Here is a 26252-nt window from a genome sequence, read left to right as displayed (position 1 = left end):
GGGCAAGCACACGGCACATTCAGGGCCAGTGAGGGGACGAATGTGACTACAGCCGAGAACAGAAAGTGGAGCAGAGGGAGCTGAGGCAGGCATCACGGGCTGGGCTGGTAGAGGCGGCGGCATGCCAGGCTGAGGGGTTTGGATTTTCTTACGGGGAATAAGAAGTTAGAGAGGGTTCTTATTGGCAGAGCAGCACAACTAGAAGAATATCTTAACACAGCTCAAAGGAACTTTTTACTTCCATGTGTGCATGCGTGCCACATGGCTTTAGTTGTGTCTGACTCTTGGCGATTCCCTAGACTGTAGCCGGCCAGGCTCCTCTGTCCAGGGAGAGATTCTGGGATTCTCCAGGCAAGAACACTGGTGGGGGTTGCCAAGTCCTCCTCCAGGGGATCATCCTGACCCAGGGATCGAACCCGCATGTCTCCTGCACTGGCAGGCAGGTTCTTTACCACTAGCACCACCTGGGAAGTGCCGCCATTATGGTAATACATTACTATGCTATACAATTACGTTAAACTGGATTCCATGATGAAAAATAGTGGGGACAATCTAATGAAGACTGAGGGAGAGGAATCAGGCAAGCTGGTGAGTCCTGAAAGATGGATCTGCATTAGCCAGGAGATCAATGAAGAACCTTCCAAGAGCAGGAAACAAGTGCTGACACTGACCAGAAGTGTGGACTAGAAAAGGCCACTGTGCAACACACATCAGGGGAGTGGGCAAAAATGAGACTGGAAATGCCAGCAGATTTCAGATCTTGCAAGGTATTGCGGGCGATGTGGGATTCCAGCATCGCTTAAGGGCACTGAGAAGCCAAGGGAGTATTTTACAAATAGAGGCCTGCTGATCAGATTTGCTTTTTTAGAAGATCACCATGGCTTCCTTATTCAGAATGGATTAGAAAAGGGCAAGAGTGGAAGGAGCAGTTGGGGCGCAGGGTTTGCTAGAGTGGTCCAGGCAGGAGGTGATGACTGGCAGAGAAGAGATGGCAACCGATGGATGGAATCAAGGGGCCTTCTGCAGGTGAAGATGACTGACGAGCTAGAAGGGGTAAGGCATGACGGGCACACTTCCTGTCAGACTTCTGCCCTGAGCGCTCTCCACAGAGCTTCTAGAGATGTTCTAGAACCCGAGACCCCTGGAAGGCCCCTCTCTACTTGGTTGAGTGATCCAGAAAAAATATGGAAACTCCATTTATTATGGTTGCTATAGCCCTATTTGGCCTGAGGAACACGGGTACATTAGATTGAAAATCCATCCTTAGGCTCACATCAGTTGAGAGAAGGGTAAAGCACTGAGTTGGGAGAGAGCTCCTGGGCAGGAGGTCTATAGAACAGCAGAGGAAATAAAAACATCTTCCTCTCAAGGATTTACTTTGATGGGTTAGAGTTGAAAATACAGATTCATTTATATAAATCAAGCATGTGGCTGTCCTGTAGCTGTTAGGCTTATTATGGAACAAGTTCCCAAGGGTTTAACTACCCTTGGGATAGTTAAATGACACTAAACTGAGTCTGGTTCCATTTTTACCAGCCATGGGAAACTTGCCGGTATGGTTCAATGGACAGTGAGCCATAACTTCTGCACTGTGTAGTTCTTATTAGATATGCAAATTTCATTCATTAGCCAAGATAATCAGACACACTAATTGCTACCTGCTATGCCAGCTAGAACCACAGATTGTGATAAGCTGGGACTGTCCATCTGATTCTCAAGGTTTCTAGTCTTATAGGGTACTTTGCAGGTGGACATGACACCTAAGTTCTCATAATTTATTGTTCCCCAAGAGTGCCTATCCAGGAGCTGGCTACCTGACCTTATGTATCCCTCTCCCTGTGGGGCCTGGCACATGCCTCGTACACAATAGGTGCTTAAGGTTTGCAGAGTGCAGGAGTCGCCCTTTGGCTATCAACTGGGTTGCCTGAGTAAATAACTGCCAGTTGTGGTCCAAACTCACTCACCTCATCTTGTCCAGTGACTTGTAGGAAATGGCAGTAATCATCTTGAATTGAAAGAAATTTGGCTTTCTCCATCCCTTCAGCATCCTTGAGATTAGCCATGCTATCCTGAAAATACTGCTCAGCCACATCTAAAGAAAAGCACCACAACAACAATTTTGAAAACTACTCACAGATTTGAAATGAAAACAGAATAACTGTGCATTTAGTGATGATGAACTATCTGAAAATAATAAGTAACTGGACAAGATAACCCAGTTAGGGAAACTGTCTTTTCCCATTAATCTGACTGTTTTATTAGACAAGGTCTAGTTCTCAGAAAGATACTGCTATTTATTTTCATCGGTTTTCATACATCTTGGCCCTCCCAGTGATATAGTAAGCAGAGTTAATGCAAAGAGGGAAACTATTTCCCCTAGACCTGACACATCATTAAGTTTTCAAGTTGATTAACCATTAATTCCTCATAAAGCTCTAGTTGCTCCTTACTGAGGTTAGAACTCCAAGGATCCATTGACTTTAGTGGATGTTATAATCTTGGAATGTAGTTTAATAACACTATAATTCTGGAAAATACGGCTGACATGCTGCTGAAGGATAAACCCCAACCATTCCAAGCACTTAAACATATTGGTTATAATGTAACAAAAATATTTTAAAATATTTGCCAATATTGAAAGCAAAAATCAAAAAAGGAAAATCTCAGACATGAAAAATGAAGAGGAAACTGAAAGCTGGAGCAGGGATGGGGAGGGGGAGCGAGGAGCTGAACGGCCCACGAGGGGGTTAGGAATAAGGTCTTCAGTATTCCAAAATGCCTAGGGTCTCATAAGCCTGAGCAGGGCTGGTTACTGAGGCCTGAGGCCTGTGTGTGGTAAGTAGATGACACGAGGCTCCTGCAAAATTCAGTGTCACAGGCAGATTTCCAGGATGACGCCAATGACCCTCATCCTTGATTACGACCTCCTCGTTGATTATGGGTGGAACTTACAGATAGGCTGAGATATTACTCCTGTCATAAGGAATGTCATATATCATAGTAGACTGTAAGAAAGTAAGATTACTCCTTGGGCCTAACCTAATGTCACCAGAGCTTTATTTATTTATTTTTTCATTTATTTTTATTAGTTGGAGGCTAATTACTTCACAACATTTCAGTGGGTTTTGTCATACATTGACATGAATCAGCCATGGAGTTACATGTATTCCCCATCCCGATCCCCCTTCCCACCTCCCTCTCCACCCGATTCCTCTGGGTCTTCCCAGTGCACCAGGCCCGAGCACTTGTCTCATGCATCCCACCTGGGCTGGTGATCTGTTTCACTATAGATAACATACATGCTGTTCTTTCGAAACATCCCACCCTCGCCTTCTCCCACAGAGTCCAAAAGTCTGTTCTGTACATCTGTGTCTCTTTTTCTGTTTTGCATATAGGGTTATCATTACCATCTTTCTAAATTCCATATATATGTGTTAGTATGCTGTAATGTTCTTTATCTTTCTGGCTTACTTCACTCTGTATAATGGGTTCCAGTTTCATCCATCTCATTAGAACTGATTCAAATGAATTCTTTTTAACGGCTGAGTAATATTCCATCGTGTATATGTACCACAGCTTCCTTATCCATTCATCTGCTGATGGGCATCTAGGTTGCTTCCATGTCCTGGCTATTATAAACAGTGCTGCGATGAACATTGGGGTGCACGTGTCTCTTTCAGATCTGGTTTCCTCAGTGTGTATGCCCAGAAGTGGTATTGCTGGGTCATATGGCAGTTCTATTTCCATTTTTTTAAGAAATCTCCACACTGTTCTCCATAGCAGCTGTACTAGTTTACATTCCCACCAACAGTGTAAGAGGGTTCCCTTTTCTCCACACCCTCTCCAGTAGTCACCAGAGCTTTAAAAGCAGTTTTCTTTAGTTGGGGGCAGAGAAGGAAGGCAGAGAGATCCAAAATATGAGAGGGATTTGAAAAGGAGGTTCTCCAATCCTGAGATGGAGGGGACCGTGGTACAAGGACCCAAAAGTGGCCCATAGGAGTTGAGAGAGGTCACAGTCAGCAAGGATATAGAGGCTTCAGCCCTACAACATAAAGAACTGAATCCTGCTAATAACAGGGTTGAGCTTAGAAAAGGACCCCATGCTCCAGATGAGAATGTAGCCGGCTGACAACTTGATTTTAGCCTCAGCAGAGAAGCCACTCTTACCATGCCAGACTTCTGATTGACAGAACTGAAAGCTTAAACTTCGTGTTTAAACAACCATAATTTGCTATGCAGCAAAAGAAAACCAGTATAGCCAGGAATTCCTAAAACCAGCAATTGCACTGGTCCAAAGAGAAGCCTCCAGGCTGTCCCTCCAGAGGCCATGGCTTGAAAAAGCATCTGAAGGAAACTGGGAGACTGTAGGTGGAGCATGCACATGTGTGAGGGCAGAATTTGCGCCATCTACTTTATCTGGAAATTCTTTTTTTTTTTCCCCCAATTGTTTCCCTTCCTTCCTTCTGCACTACATGGCTTGTGGGATCTTAGTTCCTCAACCAGGAACTGAACCCAGGCCTATGTCAGTGAAAGCATGGAATCCCAATCACTGGACTGCCACAGAATTCTCTTGGTTTGGAAATTCTGAACCAATAAATTGAAGTAGAAAACTAAGGCCTTAATCTCCAAAATATACAAACAGATAATACAGCTCAAAAACAACAAAACAACCCAACAGAAAAATGGGCAGAAGAACTTAATAAATATTTCTCCAAAGAAGACACACGGGTGGCTAGTAGGCAAATGAAGAGATGCTCAACATCACTAATTATTAGAAAAGTGCAAATCAAACTACAGTGAAGTACCACCTCATACCAGTCAGAATGGCGATGAATAAAAAGTCTAAATACAGCAAATGCTGGAAAAGGTGTAGAGAAAAGGGAGCCCTCCTACCCTCTTGGTGGTAAAGTAAGTCGGCGCAGCCACTATGGAGAAACAGGTTCCTTAAAAAAGTAGAAACAGAATTACCATATGATCCAGCAATCCCACTCCTGGGCATATACCTGGACAAAACTGTAATTCAAAAAGATACACGCCCCTCATGTTCATAGCAGCTTTATTCACAATATCCAAAACATGTAAACAACCTAAATGTCCATCCACAGATGAATGGATAAAGAAGGTACAGTACGTGTATACAATGGAATGCTATTCGGCTGTAAAAAAGAATGGAATAATGCCATTTGCAGCAACATAGATACAACTAGAGATTATCATACTAAGTGAAGTCAGAAAGACAAATAGCATACGATATCACCTGTGTGTGGGATCTGAAATACGACACAAATGAACCTGCCTATGAATCAGAAACGGAGTCACAGATGCAGAGGACGACTTGTGGTTGCCCGGGTGGGGGCAGGGGAGGGAAGGACAGCTAGTGTGGGATTAGCAGATGCAAACTATTATATGCAGAGTGGGTAAGCAACAAGGTCCTGCTGTATAGCACAGAGTTTATCACAGGGTATATTCAATATTCCTTCATGATATTGTGATGTCATAATAGAAAAGAATATTTAAAAAAGACACTCTGTAAAGTAGAATCTAGTCTGAAAGTAGAAAAACTATAGGACTCCAGCACAGGGGTCACAAACTTATTCTATAAAGGACCGGATGGTAACTATTTTAGGCTTTGTGGACCAAAGACTTATAGCACAAAAGCAGCCAGAGATGATATGTGAATAAAGCAGCCTGGCTGTGTGCCAAGAAAACTGTTTAGAAAAAGGGGCGGGGAGCTCAATTTGGCCCCTGGGCCGAAGTTTGCTGACTCCTGCTCTAGCAGAGGAAAATGTGAGTGTCCCTGAGGAACATGGGACCACCCCCCACCACCACAACCGAAGTGCCTGCTGGAGACAACCTTATGGATTCACATGACGAGCACACAGTTGAGGCAGATTATGACCCATACACACAAGGTATACTTGACATTTCCATTTGGAAATCTAGTATAAACTATGAACTGTGTAGCACAAATACACATGAGCACAAAGGTAAAATGTTATTTCTAGCTTCTTCAGGCTTCCTCTGTGTTTATTTTCCCTTTATCACCTCTAATTTTGTTTCTGTGCTTTCTCCCCATTTTCTTGATTAGACAGGACAGTGTATTGTCTATTTTAATATTTTTGCAGAGAGTGGGCCCATGGATTAATTTTTCTCATATTCTGATGTGAACAACAGTACTTCCAAAGAGGAACCACAAACACACTGCTCCAGAATTCACAGAGATGGACGGATGGGGCAAGCCTGTGCAGGAGGTGCTTGTTCCGGGAGGTGGAGAAGCAGGTGGGAAGGAGGGCGGGCCCCAGGGGTCAGGTGCTGCCTGCCCTCAGTCCCAGCCCTGCCGCCGGCCGGCTCTGCGCCTCCCAAGCTTGGCCTCCGGTTTCTCATGTCAGAGAGGGGCTTTTGTGCCAGCGCCTCTGTTATAGGGTGGCTGTAAGGAGTAGATGGGTTAATGCCCACAAATAACTGATGACATGCCTGACACCTAGCCAGTGCTCAGGAAATGTAGACATTTTTAGTTTCAGGGACAGTTTGTGGCTATGGGCTATGCTAGGCTAACCAGCGGGGCCACTGGGAGCAGGGATGGACATGGAGAGGACAGAACACTGCTATGAAAACAGACAGAGTGGTCCAAAGGCCTGAAGCATGCACATAAATGGCTCCATACAACTCGAGAAGCTGAGAACAGCTCTGAAATTCACAATGAGAAATGTAGGTTCCCGGAAATGATTCAAGTACCTCCCAAGCGATCTGTTGTGGAAAGGAGAGAATCAGACAGCTGGGAGACGTGTCTATCCAATCCAGGCAGCCTAAAGAGAACTCAGGTCTGAAAACAGGCAAGCGTCACTTATCTGCAAGATCTTCTCTGCTGAAGATCTATGCGGCTGTCGGAGAGAAGTGAGAATTGGGCTGGGGGGGTGCTGCCTGTCAGGGAGGTCAGCTGGCCCCAGGCTTTGAAACACGACAGAAGTCTAGTAAGCTGGGGTCCCGGCTCCACTCTCTCACTGGGGGTCTGTCCACTGCCAAACCAGCAGATGGATTTCTAAAGTAGTTCTCAAATTCTTTTCTTGGTAGAAGAAAATTTTACTACTGTATATGAAAAATGTTACATCACTTTAGTCTTTGTTGACTCTTGGGAGAATATATTACAGATTAAATGTTCAAACTAAGTATCTATTTTGGTTACTTTGATAATCTGATGACAGCAAATGTGGAGATGATGTGGCATTTATATTGTTGATTGTAAAAGCATTACAGAGATGTATGTTCCATGTCTAAAAATTAACAAGTCTACTCAAGAATGGAGTACTGTTAATATTTTAGTTTCTGTTTAACTGGAAATTAACCAGAGACTGTAACTGAGCCATTCTTGAAGAGGAGAGGTTTTTCTGAGTCTCAGCCTTGTTTCCCCGAGATGAACCCTCACTCGAAAGATGAGCAGATGTAAAGGGCATGGGAAGGAGGCAGGAACAAAAGGGTAAGAACTGAGTTTCTGACCCCGGCTTTTGCAGAAGTGGTGCCAGGCTCAGAAAAAGGAAGCGGTCAAAAGGGATGGGGAGTGTTCCCTTCCCTTCCTGGGTGAGGAGCTGGTCTTCCAGACATGGGTGGACATAGCTGTGCCTTCTCACTTTCCAGCCCCTCAAAAAGTCCTCCCACCTCTTAGTGCTCCTGTCCCTGGCAGTCGCACGCTGACCCATCGCCCCCACAAAACCGCCGCATCTGGGCTGGGCCCAGGCCTGAGTGCCGCGTGTCCCCTCCCTTGTGTGGCTGATCTCACAGGGCTCTGGGAGGAAGGACGCTGACGGACCTAAGTCACACTGCTGCGCAAACAGCTCACAGGCTCTAACTCAGGGAGGCCCAGTCACACTTTCCAAAGAGAACGCTCGTTAGCACCGTTGGATCTCTGGAAGAGGGACTGGAAGTGAAGGAGGAAGGAAGGGATTGTGGGGAATGAAGGAATTTATTACTCAAACCAAGGCCAGAATAGCTACTGAAGTGGAAGAAAGCTGGGTTTGCCATGAGGCATCAGAGACCAGCCCTGCCCGAGAATCTGCCCTCGGGCGTCAGCTCCTAAAATTGCTGCTTCTCTTCCCCCATTTCAGAGTCCTCGGCTCCTCAACAGGTCCATGTTCTCCTAATTCTGTTCCTGGGAGTCTCTAGTCAGCAGAGGCAGGGCCAAGGAGAGGGTTCTCTGACACCTGTTGTCACGTACAAGTTGACCACAAGTTGGGCATGCTGTCAGGACGCTGCACTGAGAATAGTCTAGGACTCGGGAAGAGTAGAAAGTCCAGGGCACACACTGCGGGCGCCTTCCCTGTTTCTGTAAATTTGAAACTACTTTTATTTTTACCTGGGATATAGGAGAGCTCCTTTGCTGCAAAACCCTGACTTATTTTCCCCCATCCCCCAAATTAGCTTCCTAAACCATGAACACCATGATTAGTCTCTGAGGGGAGAGAAAATGTGCCCTACTACCCCTAGGGACTGACTCCCTGAGAAGCAGAGCTGGTTCTCCCAGGAGTGGGCATCCCCTTGGAGGTCCTTCTGGCGCAAGCGACAGTGGCGTTGCCAGAGGGACAGGTCACAGCCCCTGGGGCGGGATGCCCCTTCCTGGCACAGGCCTTGTGCCTGATGCTGGGTGTGGGTTCACAAGGAGCCAGCAGTTTCAGCATTCATACACATGGCCATTGCTAAGCTTAAAAACCTCTTCTAGAATCCTCGGCAACCTGATGCCAGGTGGCCTCAGCAAGGGATGAGGTCACTTTCTAAAGCACAGGCCATGACTTAGCTTTATAAATCTGAGCTCCAGTGGCACAGGTGTTCCAAGGCCACGGACTTCTCCCATTTTCACTCCTGCAGAACACTGGGGCTGTCTGCAAGTTAGGGTGAGGGGCAAGTGTGGCCCAGTGGGCAGGCTGGCTTAGTGTCTCCCAGAGGCCCCTTCAGATTGTTCCACCTGCGTGTGCATACAAGGGCGTAAAAAACCAGGGCTCCATTCAAAGAGCAGGAGGAAAGTGGGGTTATGATTTGGCACCCTAGAGGTCAGGAGGTTTTTAATTAAAATAAATTTTGGTAGCCCTGGGCTCATTTTCTTGAGGCTGTCCAAAGGCAAGCTTTGGAACAGTGAGGACAGCTTTCACTATGAGAGAGGCCTGGGTATACAATGTGACAATTATCCTTTGTAATAGTCTTGGGAAATTGTACTTTGCACTAACTGCAAAAGCTTGAAGGGCCCCAGGGAATTTGAAAATGGAAAGTCTCAAATCTTAGCCTGCTGTTAGCCCAGAGGAGTGCCAATACCCAGCAGACAAACAGACTGAACCCATCTAGACCCTGCTGGGAGCTGCCGGAGGCCCTGTGCAGGCAGCTGCCCTGAGACCAACCAGCAGCCTCGGGGTGGGGGGCATGGGGTTTTCTGAGGACAGACGAAGCCCAAGACAGGCTTTCTCCACACCGAAAGATCACCTTCAAGAGGAACATTGTCCCCGGCATCTGGGAGATGCCTCAGACCTGCTGGCGCTGAGCCGAACGGCCCCTGGAAATCCACAGCCATCTCGGGGGTGGGCTTGCGTCAGCAGAGTGAGGTGACCAAGGTGGAGGCAGCTGGTCTCACAGTGCCTGGGGCCCACAGGTCCTGGCAGGGCTCAGTCACCACGAGGATGCCAGCCTCAAAGTCCTCACCATCAGAAGTGGGCCAGGACCGTCCTCCTCCAGCACCGCTTGGGGCCACCCAGTCGTCATCCGGGGTCCAGTAGCCTCAGGCCTGTTGCCGGAGTGGCTTGTCTTGGTAAACTATATGTGATTTCCATAAGCAGCCCTAATAATATGTTTCAAAGTCAAGTCAGAGTATTGATAACTTAAGCTTTTCCAAGAAGCTGTGGACATAACTTATTAGCTAGTACTAAGTGAAACACTCGCGCCTCATAGAAGTGGTTATCAGAGAGTGTTTCATCCTCCCGAGGAGAGGGAGAAAGCTGCGGGCTTTGTTCTCAGGCACACAGATGAAATGCAGTTTGCAAGCAAAGCTCGATGAGGTTTCAGTTCTGCCACAGGCTGTACCTCGGTGAAGAGAGACCAATAGCACAGGCTCAGGGTGCAGAAGGCCACCTTCTACTTCTCTGCCAGCCTCAAGAGCTGCCACCCCCGCAGCCTGCACGTGCCCCACCTTTGGGCTCCCGAGCTCCCTGGACCTCTGAGGACAGAGCACCCGCAGAGCCACGCCCTGTCTGATCTGGAGTGTGCTCAGGTGGGCAGCGCCTGGCCTCTGTCTAGGCCCCGGTCCTCTAGACGGGCTGTGCCCTAGGGTGCCTTCCAGAGGTTTCTGAGAGGGGGTCCTCCTAGCCCCTTTTCTCCTCTGGCCACACCCACTGCTCTCTCTGCCCCCTCCCTTCCCCACCTGGCCTGCAGGGCGCAGAGCAGGCTGGACGCTGACACCTGCTTAGGGCGCTCGGGTGCCAGGCTCAGCCAGGCTAGGCGTTCTGCACTGAGAGGTGGGCCCTGGGGAGGAGCTGCGGGGGGGTCTCTGAGAGTGCACAGGGCTTGCAGGGGGCGGTGGGAAGACTGAGGAGGAAGGGGGTGTGGCCAGCAGCTGTCGGGGCCTCAGGTTGGAGGTGGGAGACGGAGGCAGCAGGGCCCGCCAAGTACAGCCACATGTAGGGGAAGGCCGCTGGCCACGGCTGCTCCCTGGCGGCCACATTACTGGCTGGGAGCCCGTTGGAGCTGGGTGTGTGTGTGCCAGAGACGGCCTGACTCCCAGTCCCTCTGAGACACACGGGGCTCAAGCAGCACCGGTAACCCATGAGTAGGGAGTGGGCCTCAGGTGGGACAGGGCCTGGCATGGGCAACGCTAAGAACCAGGCCACAGGAGAAAGAGTTGAGCAAAGGGGTGACCATGGAGGATAAAAGCTAGGGGACTTCACGGAGATGCAGAGCCCACCTTTAGATACCCACATATTTCCTGACTACTGTATAAGACGAGGGGAGATGTCAGGATGAGAGAGGGCTGGGGAGACATGCCTGTGAGTCTGTCCACAGAGCTGAGAACTGGGGATCCCACCCCCTCCCCAAGGTAGGCAGGGGCATAGCCCGTCCTCTCCTGTTGTCTCTGAAACCAACAGAGCTCCCAGGCCCAGGCCCCACATGGGGCCACTTCCAAACAAGGCCACCCGAGCTCAGCGGGCTCTGCCTCTTAAAGGTTTACACTAAAATGTACTTGGCTTCAGCCCATTTCATTTTAATGTCCTTTAGGAGAAGAGTTATAAACACAAGGCCAATGCCCTGACGCTCAGCAGGGCTGGGAGAACTGTTAACACCAAGTTTGTCTATGGCTGCTCTGGGAAGCTGGCCAGGCTCAGGTTAGTGACATTTCGCTAGCCTGAATTGGGAGCCTTATGCAATGACAATCCTCCGTGACTTCTAGGGCAGTTTTGTCTGCATAAGGAATGCGGGAAGGCACAGAGCAAAGGGATTCATTTGAGTGTGGAGCCAGAAACACACTGGCTTCTTGACCAGTGACGTTTTGTCTATTGGAGGGCAATGCCTTCAATGGGCATTCAGCAAGCAGGCTATGGAGAATCCCCAAATGAGAAATTTCCCCCCATTAACGATGCTTTTAAAAACAAACAAACAAACTGTACTTGGCACAGACAAGTTTCCGCATAGGAGAGTAGAGCTGAGATCCTCGGTGCTCAGTGGAAAGTATGGATTTGCTCCCAGAGACTTCCGAACCACAAGTGACCAAAGTCCAGGCCAGAGAGGCCTGCCTGGGTGAGAGCTGGATGGGGAGGCCGGGCCTTTGCTTAGCTGTCAAAGATCACTTCCAAATTCTCTCCTTTCCTTTCCCCTTGCTGGAGGTAGCAGAGGCCTGGAGAGCCTCAGCCCTGGGTGGGTTCCTCATCACCACGTCTGCTGTGTTAGGGGACAGCAGAGAAATGAAACCCAGGCACCCTGAAAGGCGGTGGGAGGCACCTAGCCACTGCCCCTGTGGCTCCTGGCTAGAAGGGGGGACCCCACTCACTCCTGTTTTGGGGGGATGCTGAGCCCACACGTGTTAACACGGCCCCTCTGGGCCCAGGCCGAGCTTAGGCACGTGTGGGTAAGACTGGGACAAATGGTCTGAGCAGCAGCCCGCCAGGTCGTCTTCCCCAGTCTTCCCCGTGCTCTCCGTCAAGGAAACACAGGTTCCCCTGGCAGCATTCTCGAGCCTGTTAACACAGTAGAAATGAGCTGCTGGGTCTCTGCTTTGGTTCTTCTGATGCACCTATTTTGGGTTTGAGGTCTGAGGCCTTGGGGGCGAGGGCCGGGCTTCTCTCTGCCCCAGCCCCGGGGCTTCCTGCTGTTGCATGGCAGCTGTTCTGATCCAACAGCATCTCTGCCCGGCCTCCTCCTTGCTTTCAAGTAAACGCTTTCTGCCAGTGTCAAGTCATAGACATTTCTCATGTCCTCTGACCAGTGGAGGCCGCATCTGAGAAAGGAGTCTCCTCGGATGGACTGGGGCTTCGTCCTTCTTGGGTAAAGCCGTGAGGAGAGAGTGGACGGGGCTGTGGTGTGGAGAGCTGGCTGGGTCATCTTCTCTGTGAAATGGGAGGTCGTGTCCCGCCTCCAAGGCTTGTTAGGATGAGACGGGCATGTTGGTGAGAGCGCCAGCACCTGCATCCAACGACGCTTGGTACCACCGCTGTCATCACTGTTAAGATGATGCTGCTGAGATTCCCGCTGGCTCCAGGCTCCTGGGGGCTCCGTGGGTCAGTGTTTCAAGCAGCCACCGCTCCAGGCCTCAGGCAGAAGCAGCCCCCTCTCTAACCTGCAAAGCCAGCTGCGACTGTCCAGCTCCCCACTCCTGGGCAAATTTGCCTCTCTCCTTCCCTACTCACCCTCCTCCGATATCTCAGACACTGAGGGGCGAGCCGGCTTCCTGGGGCCGCTCACCATGTGGTCTGAGCCGCCCAAGAGCCTCAGGGCAGAAGCGGGGCTGAGACCTGTGTGGGCTCCTGGGCGGGCCTCCTTGGGCTGCCTTCCCTCTTTCCGCGTCCTCTCCCTCCCAGAGCCACACACTCTTTGGCAGGTGTAAGTGCGGGGCGCAGGGGGGAAGGAGGGAAAAGGCATGTGCAGTGCCAGTCCCTGTTACACAGCAGGGAGGTCAAGAGGCTGGGTTCAAGTCTACAACCCCTGGCTATGGCTCTTGGGAAATTACCTAAGCCTGCATGCCTCAGTTTCTCCATCTGAGACCTGAGGACTTGTACCAACCTCACAGAGCTGTGGTAAGTTACCTTTGTTAGCTCAGTTAGAACCGTGACAATACATACTATGTAAGAATTAGCTATTATTACTAAGTGAGGTCATTAAATTTTCATAGACCTAATTATCTGCATCAAGTAGGTATTAGTAGCATTCTTGACTTACAGGGGAGGCTATATCAACACCATATTTAGACTGGAAAACTTAGAAAAAAATATATGTCATGCTCCCAGGTCAGAAGTTAGGGATCTAGCCCTCCACACTTGTTTTGCCTCCTTCAGAGCCTGAAACATATTTGACTTAGTTACCATCAACCATGCATTGATTTCACATAAAACTTCAGATTTCTGCCTTCTCGTGAAAAAGCAGACCTGCCGATACAAGCCTGCCTTCCACGTGACAGTGATGGGCTAGAGCTGAACAGCAGTTGCTTGCTTTGGACGGGGGACAGGCTTCTCCAGCTGGTCACAGCCCTCACCACTCCCTATTGCATCTCTCAGATTACAGCCAAGGGTTAGCTGCCAATCATAATTGTGCTGCTGCTGCTGCTACTGGTTTCTAAGGTCCATCCGCTTCACTCGGATTGCTTACCTGCTCCCTATGGACATGCAGGTTTGTGACCCCTGCTAATGTAGGGGTTTCCATCCTGTTTGCATTTTAAGTATCCTATTAATACTTGTGGCATGGAAGGTTCTCTTGCCTATTAAAGGAAGGTTAGCCACCAACAGGTTGGTGAAAATATTGGCTCTCTGCAGGTTTGGAAGTTGGTTGAGGTGTGGAGTGCTCTAGGGAGCTAGAATGAGAAAGGGCGTCTGCCTTCCCTATCCTCCAGCTCTGAAAAGGTGCGCAAAGCTCCTGGAGACCAGAATGAGGGACCGTTAAGGTCGGATGGCCCCACTCCAGTACTCTTGCCTGGAAAATCCCATGGATGGAGGAGTCTGGTAGGCTGCCGTCCATGGGGTCGCTAAGAGTCGGACACGACTGAACGACTTCACTTTCACTTTTCACTTTCATGCATTGGAGAAGGAAATGGCAACCCACTCCAGTGTTCTTGCCTGGATAATCCCAGGGATGGGGGAGCCTGGTGGGCTGCCGTCTATGGGGTCGCACAGAGTCGGACACAACTGAAGTGACTTAGCAGCAGCAGCAGCAGCAAGGGGGGATGGACAGATAGACCCCCTTCCTCAGCTCCTCCCAGAAGAGGAGCCCCTGCCCGGTCCAGGGAGCTCTGCAGACCAGTCTGCTCCCAAGGCGCCCCCTTCAGCTGCCCCGCCCCATCCCCCGCTCCCCCACACAACCAGCCTTCTCATCTTAGCCAGCGCCTGCTCCCAGAACCTCAGCCTCAAGCCTTCCAAATGTTGACTTCCAGCTTGATGCCACACTGGACCTTATTTTCCTACAATGGATAAGTATTTTTATCTGACATCTTGGAATACACCTCAGGTCTTCTTTATGAATCATACTCTTGTTTCTGAATTTTCTGGCCAACAACAAGAAAAAGTCATTAGGATAGTATGTTCTTCATCAATAGAGGCATACTGTATGCTCAGAGCCCGGGATGGAAGATTAAAATCTCCCAAGCTTACTGCTCTACCTATTATGTGGGGCTAAGAAAAACTATATGACTCATAAGTGGCAACTTCCTTTTGGAATCCTGAAGACGTGTAAGTTTATCCTGATTGAAAGCTCAGCCCTGGAAGAGTCTGAAGGCCGGCGTTTCAACAGGCCAGGTCTGTTGCCACAGTAGCTGCACAACAATCTTTAAAAATAGATCACCTTCGAAAGCCCAGGAGGCTGCCCTGCAAGCCCAGCATGACCTCTCTGGGGCTCTGAGAGCTACGTTTTGATTTGCTGTGTTTGAGAGTACAAGTCTCGAAGAAGGCTGAAAAGGGCTAGAAACCAAAGGGCTCTGGTGGACCTAACCAAGAAGGCTCTCTGAAGCGACCATCACCGCTCCCTCTGCCCATTCACCCATGCAAAAGGCAGCGAGCCCACGACCCCGATGTACATGGCCAGGAGGGAGCAGTCCGCTCTGCCCCCGGGGAAGGCTCGTGCTTCTCTCACCGTGGTGCTCAGGCCTCCCGGAAGCGACAGCGGCACAGGCGACGGCGTGTGCGGACGCGGCTGCCTCCTCTCGAGAGGGGGTTCCTCTCAGGACAATGAGATGCGCCTGTCATCACGAAAAGAAGAAACATGTTTGCTTACATGCTTGGCAGCAGCAGCAGGGAACAAACTGTTCTTGCAGCGATAAGCAGAAAGCCAAGGAAACTTCCAGCAACCTAAACAATATAATTTATGTGGAAGCACAATCAACTCTGGGGGGAGTTGGGTTTTAAAAGCATCGTGCAGTGGAGAGAGAATGTACCAAGCCCTGGACGCTGAGTCCAGATGGCTTGATGCTGTGGCCAGGATTTATTTCTAAGTAAATCATTTAAAAGTCTATCCTCCCATGAGTGCATTGTCAGTAGAAGGAGTGGGGGTTGGTTCCCAGAAGGAAGGAGATGAATTAAAAAGTGCCAGTGCTGCAGCGAAGTGGGCAAGCACAGTCCCCTACCCACTGGCCAGTCCAGAGAGGGGGACTCACCCCCAGTGTCAGCAGCCTCACCCACTGAAACCCTGACCCCAAACCCACACTTGGTCTGCCAAGCCCATTCGACTATATCCTCAGCGAACCGGCCATGGGAATTGCCCGAGCACAGTAAACAGCTCAGTTCCTTGAGACGAAGCCCATTTAAAAATTCTCTAATGGAAAAGAACCACTTGATGATATTATGGGGCTCTCGGGTGGCGCAAGTGGTAAAGAACCCGCCTGCCAATGCAGAGACATAAGAGACTCGGATTCAATCCCTGGGTCGGGAAGATCCCCTAGAGGAGGGCATGGCAACCCACTCCGGTAGTCTTGCCTGGAGAATCCCATATATGGAGGAACCTGGCTGGCTACAGTCCTAGGGTTGCAAAGAATCGAACATGACTGAAGTGACTTAGCACACACGCACACATGATATTATGAGCATAAAATAATAAAATCCTTTCAAATAAAATACAAAATGCACCCCTTCAAATAAAAAGACATTAAGCAAACAAACAAGTAAATAATCCCATGAAACATTCATAGCTCCTGGAAGCTGAAGGAGTCAGGGTGCTCAGGGCAGTGTGCACCAGCCAGGAGGGATGTCAGCATTCATAACACAGTAGAAACAGCAAATCTGAAGGCAGAGTATCAAGGTCTGAGTCTTATCTCCATGCTTTATTAGCTGTGAAATATCTTGGGCAAATCACCCCCTCAGCAACCTCAGTTTTTTCATCTATAAAATGAGGATAATACAAATTGTCAAAAATATTCAAATTGATACCACAAATGGAAGAGGATTAAAGTACAGCCTAAATCTTAGACTACATAAAGCCAGAGCACTAGAATCCTCGAGTCCAGAGACAGCAGTGAGACAGCAAAGCCAGAGACTTGCTTCTCTGACTACCAGCTAAATGCATTTCTGAGATGATAATCAGGGTAGACTCTAGACTGTCATCTCATTTGTTGTATGTTAAAACCTACTAAGTTACTAGATCTAGACTTCTTATGAGGAGGCTACTCCAAATCAAGATTCTTGGTAATAACTTTTATTGCTGTGTTAGAAGAATCAGAATTTCATATTTGTAAATACTAACAATAGCTTTTGTTTTAAAATGACTTTTAAAATTACAGGATATAAATAAACTGAACGTGTGATTTTGGCAAACCATAATTAGTCATTATCCTCAAGTTGGCCTGAAGTTCTGACTGGAAATGCTTTTCAAATTGGAGCCAGAGGGATACAGTGAGGAATCAAATGTTCAGTGCTCAGGAAATAAAAAAAAACAAGAGAAAAAGCTTGCCCTGCCCCCAATGCAAATATTAATAGATCATGTTTACTTTGTCTTTTCCCTGCGTTTACTATCTCTACAATCCAGAGGGTGAGGAGAGCACCGTCTGATGCCAGAAGAGATTTAACTCATATTGTTACAAAGACCTTTTACACACAGTATTTTAGATTGACTACAGCTCAAATTTGAATTCAAAGAGATTTCATATTTTGTTTCTACTCGGTATTATAATTCAAGTCAATGCAAAAGATGTGAGTCTATCAAAATTACTTTCAAATGAATAATTAACATGTTCTGAGAGCTAAGCTGCTTTTTTGTCTTGGAAACAGGATGCAAAGTTTTCCATGAGCAAAAATTTTCACAGTAACAAAGTGGATCCTGAAATCTTAACAGGGGTCTGAATGTATCACAAAATCTTCATAACTTCAATGTTTTTCTGTATAAGATGCTAACATAAGCGAACATTTAGTATTCATTATTTACTTCAGAAACTCAGTGTCTGATCTAATCTGTTATTTGACGTTCATGAAGCTTCTAAAAGCCATATGCTGGAGTAGGGGGCGAGGGCAGTGGAGAAGGGAACCCATGGTATTTAAAACGTGCCACGTTAGTATCTCATTTATTCAGAACAATTCAGCTTAATTTAATTCCGTCATATTCAATTCAATTCATCTTAATTATAAAATGCTTTTTGCATGCCACATATTACTCAAACACTAGGAATTCACACAAAAATTAGGCAGAGCTTTTGGTTTTAAAGGCGCTTACAGATGAACAAGAAGAATGTGGGGCAGCTTGATTTTACCTAAACTCAGACACCGCCCCCACTAGGGTTCTGGCTCACTACCTTCCTCGCGACCCTTCCTCCTGTCATCATTTTCAGTGACCTCCATAAGATAGGCCTGCAGCTATTGGGCAAGAAAGGGATAGTTCAGTTTAACAGATGAATAAGGGAAAGAAGACAATAAAGTGACGCTTTGCATGGAGGAAACCTAAGGAAGAGAGTAGAGGGCCCCAAACAGGCTGTTTCACCATCAGAGGGGAAGCAAGGGAGGGAGCCTCTGCTGGGACTGGAGAGGTGAGTTATGGGGGAGGGAGCCGTGGCCTTCGGTAGATGAAGGCCACCTGCACTGTGCTCTCTCCCTCCAAGGTCAAGGCTGCATGTCTCCCCGGCAGAGGACAACCGGCCCACAGACACGATGCTTAGTGGGCACAGAGAGGGGTGCAGGGTGGAGCTGACAGAGCAAACTAACACACGCAGTGAATGACCCAGCTAACACCTCGGCCTCCGGGGCTTTGACAGGCTCATTTTCCTCCCCATCCTTGGCCACCCAGTCCCTCATGATCTGTGCTACCTCTGGATCCCACAGTTCACAGAACCTGTTTGACTGTGGGGCATCCTGACTTTATCACATCTGTGTGGCTTCTCATCCTCTGTCCACTCTCCACATCTCACCATCCAACCAGTGTCCCTTCCCTTCTGGTCTAGCTTAGAGGGCACCATCCATCAGTATCTATACGGAAAATGCCCTCAACTCCACTGAAGAAATATTTTGAGATGGTGAAGAATGGGGAACCATCTAATTGCCCATCAGCAGGGGAATGAATATGATGTGGTTTATTCATACAACGATTAAACTCTGTCTATGTGTATTAACATGGTTATATTTCAAAAACACATCATTGAGTGGAAAAGCAACTTACAAAGGATTCAAACATCATGATGCCACTGCTTTTCAAGTTTCTGATTTTAAAGCAAAAGAATGCCTTTTAGTCCAAACAGAATCGTCCATGGTTTTGTAACATGCAAGGCAGTTAAGAGTGGAGCTGCTCTTGCTGAAGCAGGTGGAGAGGGTCTGCAAGCCCACCCAGTTGCTTCCATCCAGCCGCCCCCGAAAGACCCTCCTTGGAGCATGAGTGTTGGGGTGACACAGTTTGATAAGCACAGTACAGGATAAGCACGGGCAGGAGACCTCCTGAGGGAGGGGCACAGAGAACGTTGACAGAGCTCGTGATTAGATCACCCAATCTTTTGTTCACAATTCTGGAGCAATGCTTTGGTTGCTAAGATAATATAAATACCCCTGTTACATACATCTGGAGCATGTGAGGACAAATGTTAGAGTGAACCAAGTTACAGGAGTCCTGCTTGCTACTCTGGCTTTATACAGACGCCCAGGTACTGGCCCCGCTGGGGATCTGCAGCTTGACTACGCTCTCGCTTCCTCGTTTTTTATTAAGCACCCCAGGGCTTGCACCTCTCCTCCTATCCTTTGATATTTTTGATATCTTATGGTTACTTGTTTATCAACCGTCATCTTGAGGCTGAGGAGGAATATTTAATATTCTTAAATCTTTCCAGCTTCTAGCATGTCATCCTGGGTTAAAAACAAAAACATCTTTAATGTCCCATATGGAGCAAGGTCATTAATTGAAAAAACTCATTCATGAGACCAACCGCCTAAAGCCCTGGCAAGGTACAGAGCAGCTGTCGCATTGCAGTCCTCCTGTGCGTTTCTGGGGAAACCACCGGGTCCTCAGCACCAAATGAGCTGTCAATAGACACAGCCAGAGCCAGGGCTGGCAGACTCTTATCTAACTGGGCCTGTCCCCGCGGATTTGGAAAATGTGTGATAGTTTTTGAAGAGAAAACTTGATGACTAGTAAAAAGGATGTTTCTATTTATGCAGGCAGACACCATCATATGAATATTCAACTTAAAACACGGGGTTCATTCTGAGTGTGGAACTCCAATTCCTGGGGAGGAGGGAGAGAGATTTCTTTTTTTCTCCTTTTGATAATAATTAGGGGAATCCATGACTCAGAGGGAAATCGCTCCCACAGCAAAGTGAAGAGCACTCAAGCAGCTCAAAGTACGTTCGTGGACTGAAACCGTATCTCTTTACCCTGGAGATGAGCACTCTCACCGACAGGAAAACAGTAATTGCCAGGATCTCTCAGTACAGCTGAGGGCTGGGGAGGGGAGGGCCTGAGGGAACTAACATTGAGGCACACTGGCTCCACTTAGTCTCAAAATGACCAGTGAGAGTGATGCTAACTGCCTAATTTAAGGATGGGAAAATGAAGTTTCGAGGAGAATAAACCACTGTCTGAAGGTCACAGAGTTGGCTGATGACAGAACAGGGGTTCAAACTAGGGCCTGGGATTTCAAATTGCATGTTTTGCTCATCTAACACCTGGTCATCAAGAAGGCAGAAGTCACAGAAAGGTGATTTTCAAGTCAACATAATGAAGAACTATTAAGAGTCCGAGAACAGTTGCCACATAGACTCAGCCCAGAACTGAATATGCTGACTGGCGGGAGTGAGCTGCCAGCGTACGGCATTCTGAGCACTAACGGAAGAGTGCATCTGGAGGGTCAGGCAGTGGACACAGGGTGGAGCAGGCGTTACAGCGCCTTCTGTCAGGGGTCTCCACTTATGCTCTGATTCAGATTTGCGCCTTAATTCAACAGAAGCTCAGCCCACTTGTCACCAGGGAGTGCGGGCTTGCCGCTGCTTTTACAGCTGACCGGCTGAGAAAGCGCATAGCTCTCTCTGCTCTGCCAGAGCTGGCCATCCCTTGCTCAGCTTTGAGCTGTCCTGTGCAGACAGGGCCATGTTGCAGTCCAAGGGTGCCACTTCCTGTCCTCTCCCATCGCTGCCCAGCAGGGAGGTCTTCCATGGCCACACATACCACAGGGTATGTGTGGAGGCCACTGGAGGGCTTTGGCTAAAAAAAGACATGGAGCTGGGGATCCCTGCAGGAAAGTAGATGCAAGGAGTGACAGGGTGCAGAGGGCATTCAAAAACTGATTTCTGAGAGCCCCGGACTGAGCCAGTTTCTTTTAATAGTCAGAGAAAGGCTCTGTGGCAGCTTTCCAGTTGTCAATTTTAGCTCCTCCAAAAGGCTGGGAAGAACAGGCCCTACTCTCTGTAAGAGTAAGCACCAAAATAGACATGTTGGGGCCTTAGTTTTTTTTTTTTCTTTTGGTTGTGTGTGTCTTCTTAAAACTTAACTAGATTTTTAAATTATACCTGCATATAATTTTTAAAAATCCTAAGTGGTAGAAAAGAATAAACAATTACAGGTTTAAATGTCCTGTCCTTCATTGTCTATAAGCCTCACCTTCTCTTCTCCCCATTTTCAGCCTGATTTTTAATAGCTTACTCACTATGAACAGTTTCCCGGGTATCTTTTCAGAAAGTCTGATGTGCTCACACACACACACACACACACACACACGATCAGAGCCTGGCCTCGCCCCCCTCTCACTCGGGGCCCTCACCACGGGGGCTCCTCTCCTCATCCTTCGGGGTGTCTCGTGATCAGATCCCACATCAGGCCAGGTCCCTGACCCCAGGGACCTCTCGCAGCATCTGGGCCTCTCCCTGTGGCGCCTTCACGTTGGTACGTTTACATTCACCTTCACTAAGGTCTTTCTCACTCACTAGGCGGTTTCTTAAGAGCAAGACCTCTGACAACTGAACCTTCCATCACAGTCCCAGACCTAACACTGCGTCCAGCACATTGTAGTGTTTAGTTGGTCATTGACTGAAAGAACATTCTGGTTCACATCTGGCCTTTTTAAATTAAGAATACACTTTGGACACCTTTCATGTCAGAACACGGACATCCATCTCATTCTCTTTAGTGGCTCTACAGAATCCCAGCCCATGGACAGATCATAGCTTCATAATCAATTTCCTACTAATGGCTTTTAAGGGCATTTCTAATTTTTTACTATTGTCACGAACCCTGTTGCTTTGCAAACTTGTGCGCATCTATCTGTTAGGTAAGTTTACAGTAGGGAAATCATGGGTCAAACGATCAGGGTGCTGTAAAACTGGAGAGGGAATGTCAGTTGCTTTCCCCCAAGTGGTGCTGATTCCCAGTCCTACCGGCAGTGCACATTGTGTGCTTCCCCACCCCTGCCATCATGGGGTGTCACCAGACTTCCGTGGCATCTCCTTGGTTAAGCTGCATTTCTTTAATAACAAGTGAGGCTGGGGATTATTTTTGGATGGTTATCAGCCACTTGTATTCCCTCTTCAGTAAAATGTCTCTTTCTGTCTTCTGCCCATATTTCTATTGAGCTGTCTTTTTCATCTAGATTTTATAAAAACTCTTTCTATATTTTCCCCTCATTGACATTTATTTCTTAACTTTATGGTATGTTGTCATGGAGAAGTTTTTCATTTTTATGCTGTCAAGTTTATCAATCTATCTTTCTCCCTCTCCTGTCTCTCAATCTATGCCCACCTGCACACATTCAGAGGAAAAATGCTCAACAAGTGTCACCACTGGCCACTTCTGGGATGGGGCAGGCTGAGATGGCTTGTAGCCCATTTCTCTGTATTTTTCTGTATGGCTTGTTTTTTTTTTTTTTTTTTTAAAAAACATTATCATTTTAATTAAAAATAGCTGTTTTTTCCCCAAAAGCAGCAGTACGACACCTGGATTTACATCATTCTTAGAAAAGGTTTATAATGTCTGAAACCATAATTGCATTCTGCCACTTTTCTAATTTTGTGGCTTCCCGGGTGGTGCAGTAGTAAAGAATCCACCTGCCAATGCAGGAGACTCAAAAGACTGGGATTTGGTCACTGGATCAGGATGATCCCCTGGAGAAGGAAATGGCAACCCACTCCAGTATTCTTACCTGGAGAATCCCAAGGACAGAGAAGGCTGGAGGGCTATAGTCCCTGGTGTCACAAAGAGTCAGACACAACTGAGCATGCCTCACACTTCTTTTCTAATTTTTTTTAAAAAAATAGGCTAATGTTGTTAGAGATTTTGAACATTAAAAATAGCACTCTGATTATTTCTAATAAGTTAATTTCACTTTATAGCAAGTACAGCGCAATTACCAAGAGCCAGTAAGCACTGCTGCCCTTTACCAAACAGTCTGCACCTACCAGGGGCCACGAGTGCGCACCTGTCAATCAGCAGCAAGGCCTGACCGAGGCCAGCAACTCACCCAGAGCAGGAACCTGAACCCAGATTTTCTGCCGTTGGTGGAGAAACTGATAAACTATTTCATCATACTTTGCAAATCAAAGTTCTCTAATTTGGGGATTACGGAATGTAATCTGAAAACTGAAAAGAGAGATACATGATTTTAGTATCAGAGATGTGAAAAAGCAGTCCAAGCTAGTGTGGTGTTAATTTATACCCCTTGAAAGCACACACCCACAGCCATGTTCTCGCTCACACAAAAGAAATCCTGTAATTTTTCTCCTGGATAAGAAAACAAGGTTCCAGTGCCAAAACCTGCCTTGAAGAGCTTCAGAAGCAGCCACATTTGCTTGGTTTCCTCACAGAACCCTGCTGCAGAGGACCTGCCGGCCGACGACAGCCCTTTCATCAGTCCCTCTGTGACGGCTCTTGGGGCTGGCTTCATTCTTCTCCATTTTAATGGGCTAGGTTCTAAAATACTTCGGAACTTTTCTACATTCTACAGAAAATAAAAGGTCTTTTCTCCCTGGGTGTTTCTCTCATTCCAAAGGAGTGAAGAGTGAAAAAATAAGAGGGGAAATAACAAAACCCCCTTTCTCTGTGTGTAATTAATAAATGGCTTCTAGGCATGGGCTCCCTTGGAAAGCTGTGGCCACACTGTACCTTTCTGTATTTTAGGTAAAGTCGATAAAGGAAAGGGGAGTCTTGATAAATGTTTAACAACTACTATTAATAAATAAAAGGAGCTCATACTGGCAACATGCCCAATGGTTCACAAAGCACTTTCCATTGTGAATCTTCCAGCTCTTCTGTGAAGTGGATAGGGTCTTTCATAGTTTGTTTTTTTTTAAAGACTAAATGACTTGTATTATCAAACAACTGGTAAACAGAAGTGTCAGACTCCAAACCAGAGGCTGGTTTTCTGATTTCAAATTCAATGCCATCTTTTCATTATTGTTTTTAATTGGAGGATAATTGCTTTACACTGTTGTGTTGGTTTCTGCTATATAACAGCGCAAATCAGCCGTGTGTGTGTGTGTGTGTGTGTGTATACATATATATACATATACATATATATACACACTCCTTCTTGAGCCTCCCTCCCAGCCCCACCACTGCCCCAACCCTCTAGGTCATCAGCAGCACTGGGCTCGCCTCCCTGTGTTATACAGCAACTTCCCGCTCGGCTCTGCTTTACAGGTGGTAGGATAAATATGTCAGTGCTACTCTCTCAATTTGTCCCACCTTCTCCTTCCCCTGCTGTGTCCAAAGTCTGTTCTCCACATCTGCATCTCTATTCCTGTCCTGCAAATAGGTTCTTCAGTACCTTTTTCTAGATTCCATTCAAGTACATTAATATATGACATTTGTTTTTCTCTTTCTGACTTAATTCACTCTGTATATCAGGCTCTAGGTTCATACATCTCAGTTCAACTGACTCACGTTCATTTCTTTTTATGGACGAGTAATATATTCCATTGTATATATGTACCACAACTTCTTTATCTATTCATCTGTCAACTCAAATCCAAATGCTACCTTGACTTCATAAAGCTATCTTTTTAATGATCATAGGCAAGTATTTATTTCAACACTCACTAATCTTTATTAACCTCAATAATAAACAACAATAAAAGTCACCTATCAAACTTTACAAGTATTATAAAAATAAGTGGGGAATACCTTGGTTGTCCAGTGGTTAAGAATATGCCATTCAATGCAGGGGTTGTGGGTTAAATCCCTGATCAGGGAATAAGAACCCACATTCTGCAGGACAACTAAGCTTGTGAAATGCAGCTACTGAGCCTGTGCAATCTAAAGCCTGAGCTCCACAACTAGAGAAACCTGTGCTCCACAACTAGAGAAACCTGTGTGCCACAACTAGAGAATCTGTGCGCCGCAACTAGAGAAACCCGTGCTTCACAACTAGAGAAACCTGTGCACCACAACTAGAGAAACCTGTGCTCCACAACTAGAGAAACCTGTGCACCACAACTAGAGAAACCTGTGTGCCGCAACTAGAGAAACCTGTGTGCCGCAACTAGAGAAACCTGTGTGCCACAACTAGAGAAACCTGAGCTCCACAACTAGAGAAACCTGTGCTCCAACTAGAGAACCTGTGCGCCACAACTAGAGAAACCTGTGCTCCACAACTAGAGAAACCTGTGCTCCACAACTAGAGAAACCTGTGCTCCACAACTAGAGAAACCTGTGCACTGCAACTAGAGAAACCTGTGTGCCGCAACTAGAGAAACCTGTGCTCCAACTAGAGAAACCTGTGCTCCAACTAGAGAACCTGTGCGCCGCAACTAGAGAAACCTGTGCGCCACAACTAGAGAAACCTGTTTTCCACAACTAGAGAAACCTGTGCTCCACAACTAGAGAAACCTGTGCTCCAACTAGAGAAAACTGTGCACTGCAACTAGAGAAACCTGTGTGCCGCAACTAGAGAAACCTGTGTGCCGCAACTAGAGAAACCTGTGTGCCACAACTAGAGAAACCTGTGCTCCAACTAGAGAAACCTGTGCACCGCAACTAGAGAAACCTGTGTGCCACAACTAGAGAAACCTGTGTGCCACAACTAGAGAAACCTGAGCTCCACAACTAGAGAAACCTGTGCTCCAACTAGAGAAACCTGTGTGCCGCAACTAGAGAAACCTGTGTGCCACAACTAGAGAAACCTGTGCTCCAACTAGAGAAACCTGTGTGCCACAACTAGAGAAACCTGTGCTCCAACTAGAGAAACCTGTGTGCCGCAACTAGAGAAACCTGTGCTCCACAACCAGAGAAACCTGTGCTCCACAACCAGAGAAACCTATGTGCCACAACCAGAGAAACCTGTGCTCCACAGCTAGAAAAGCCCTCACAGTGCAATGAAGACCCAGCACAGCCAAAGAAGAAGTGAATTCTCCCATATCCTATATAAAGGGAGATTCTTTTCAGAGTCAATCTAAATGTAATAAAGGGAAAGACTGAGAACTTACTCTAAGAAAACTGCATGGCAAAAAAACATAAACACACATACAAATTAGAGCTAATAAACAAGTTTAGAAAGATTGCAGGATGCAAAGTGAACATACTCAAAAATAGTTTGCATTTCTATGCACAGGCAATGGACAATAAGAAAAGGAAATTAAGAAAATACTTTCATTTGTAATAACACAAAAAAACCACAAAATACTTGATAATAAATCTACCAA

The 26252-nt window shown here is 47.2% G+C and overlaps 1 protein-coding gene across 9 annotated transcripts in view; it reads right to left on the bottom strand.

The window, feature by feature from the left end:
• The window catches only part of TTC23 (tetratricopeptide repeat domain 23), a 142874-nt gene that overhangs the window by 20832 nt on the left and 95790 nt on the right, over positions 1-26252 (bottom strand). For all 9 annotated transcript variants that reach the window (XM_020910905.2, XM_020910904.2, XM_020910903.2 and 6 more), the window contains 2 exons: positions 15298-15403; positions 1965-2092 (listed from right to left, as the gene is read on the bottom strand). In XM_020910905.2, the coding sequence (XP_020766564.2) occupies positions 1965-2092; positions 15298-15403 (234 nt within the window). The remainder of the gene's footprint in view (positions 1-1964; positions 2093-15297; positions 15404-26252) is intronic.

Source organism: Odocoileus virginianus, chromosome 16 (assembly GCF_023699985.2).
Source record: "Odocoileus virginianus isolate 20LAN1187 ecotype Illinois chromosome 16, Ovbor_1.2, whole genome shotgun sequence".
In the NCBI taxonomy this organism is placed as follows: Eukaryota; Metazoa; Chordata; class Mammalia; order Artiodactyla; family Cervidae; genus Odocoileus; species Odocoileus virginianus.
Note: the sequence above shows the minus strand (reverse complement) of the source record. Positions and strands in the feature narration are given on the sequence as shown.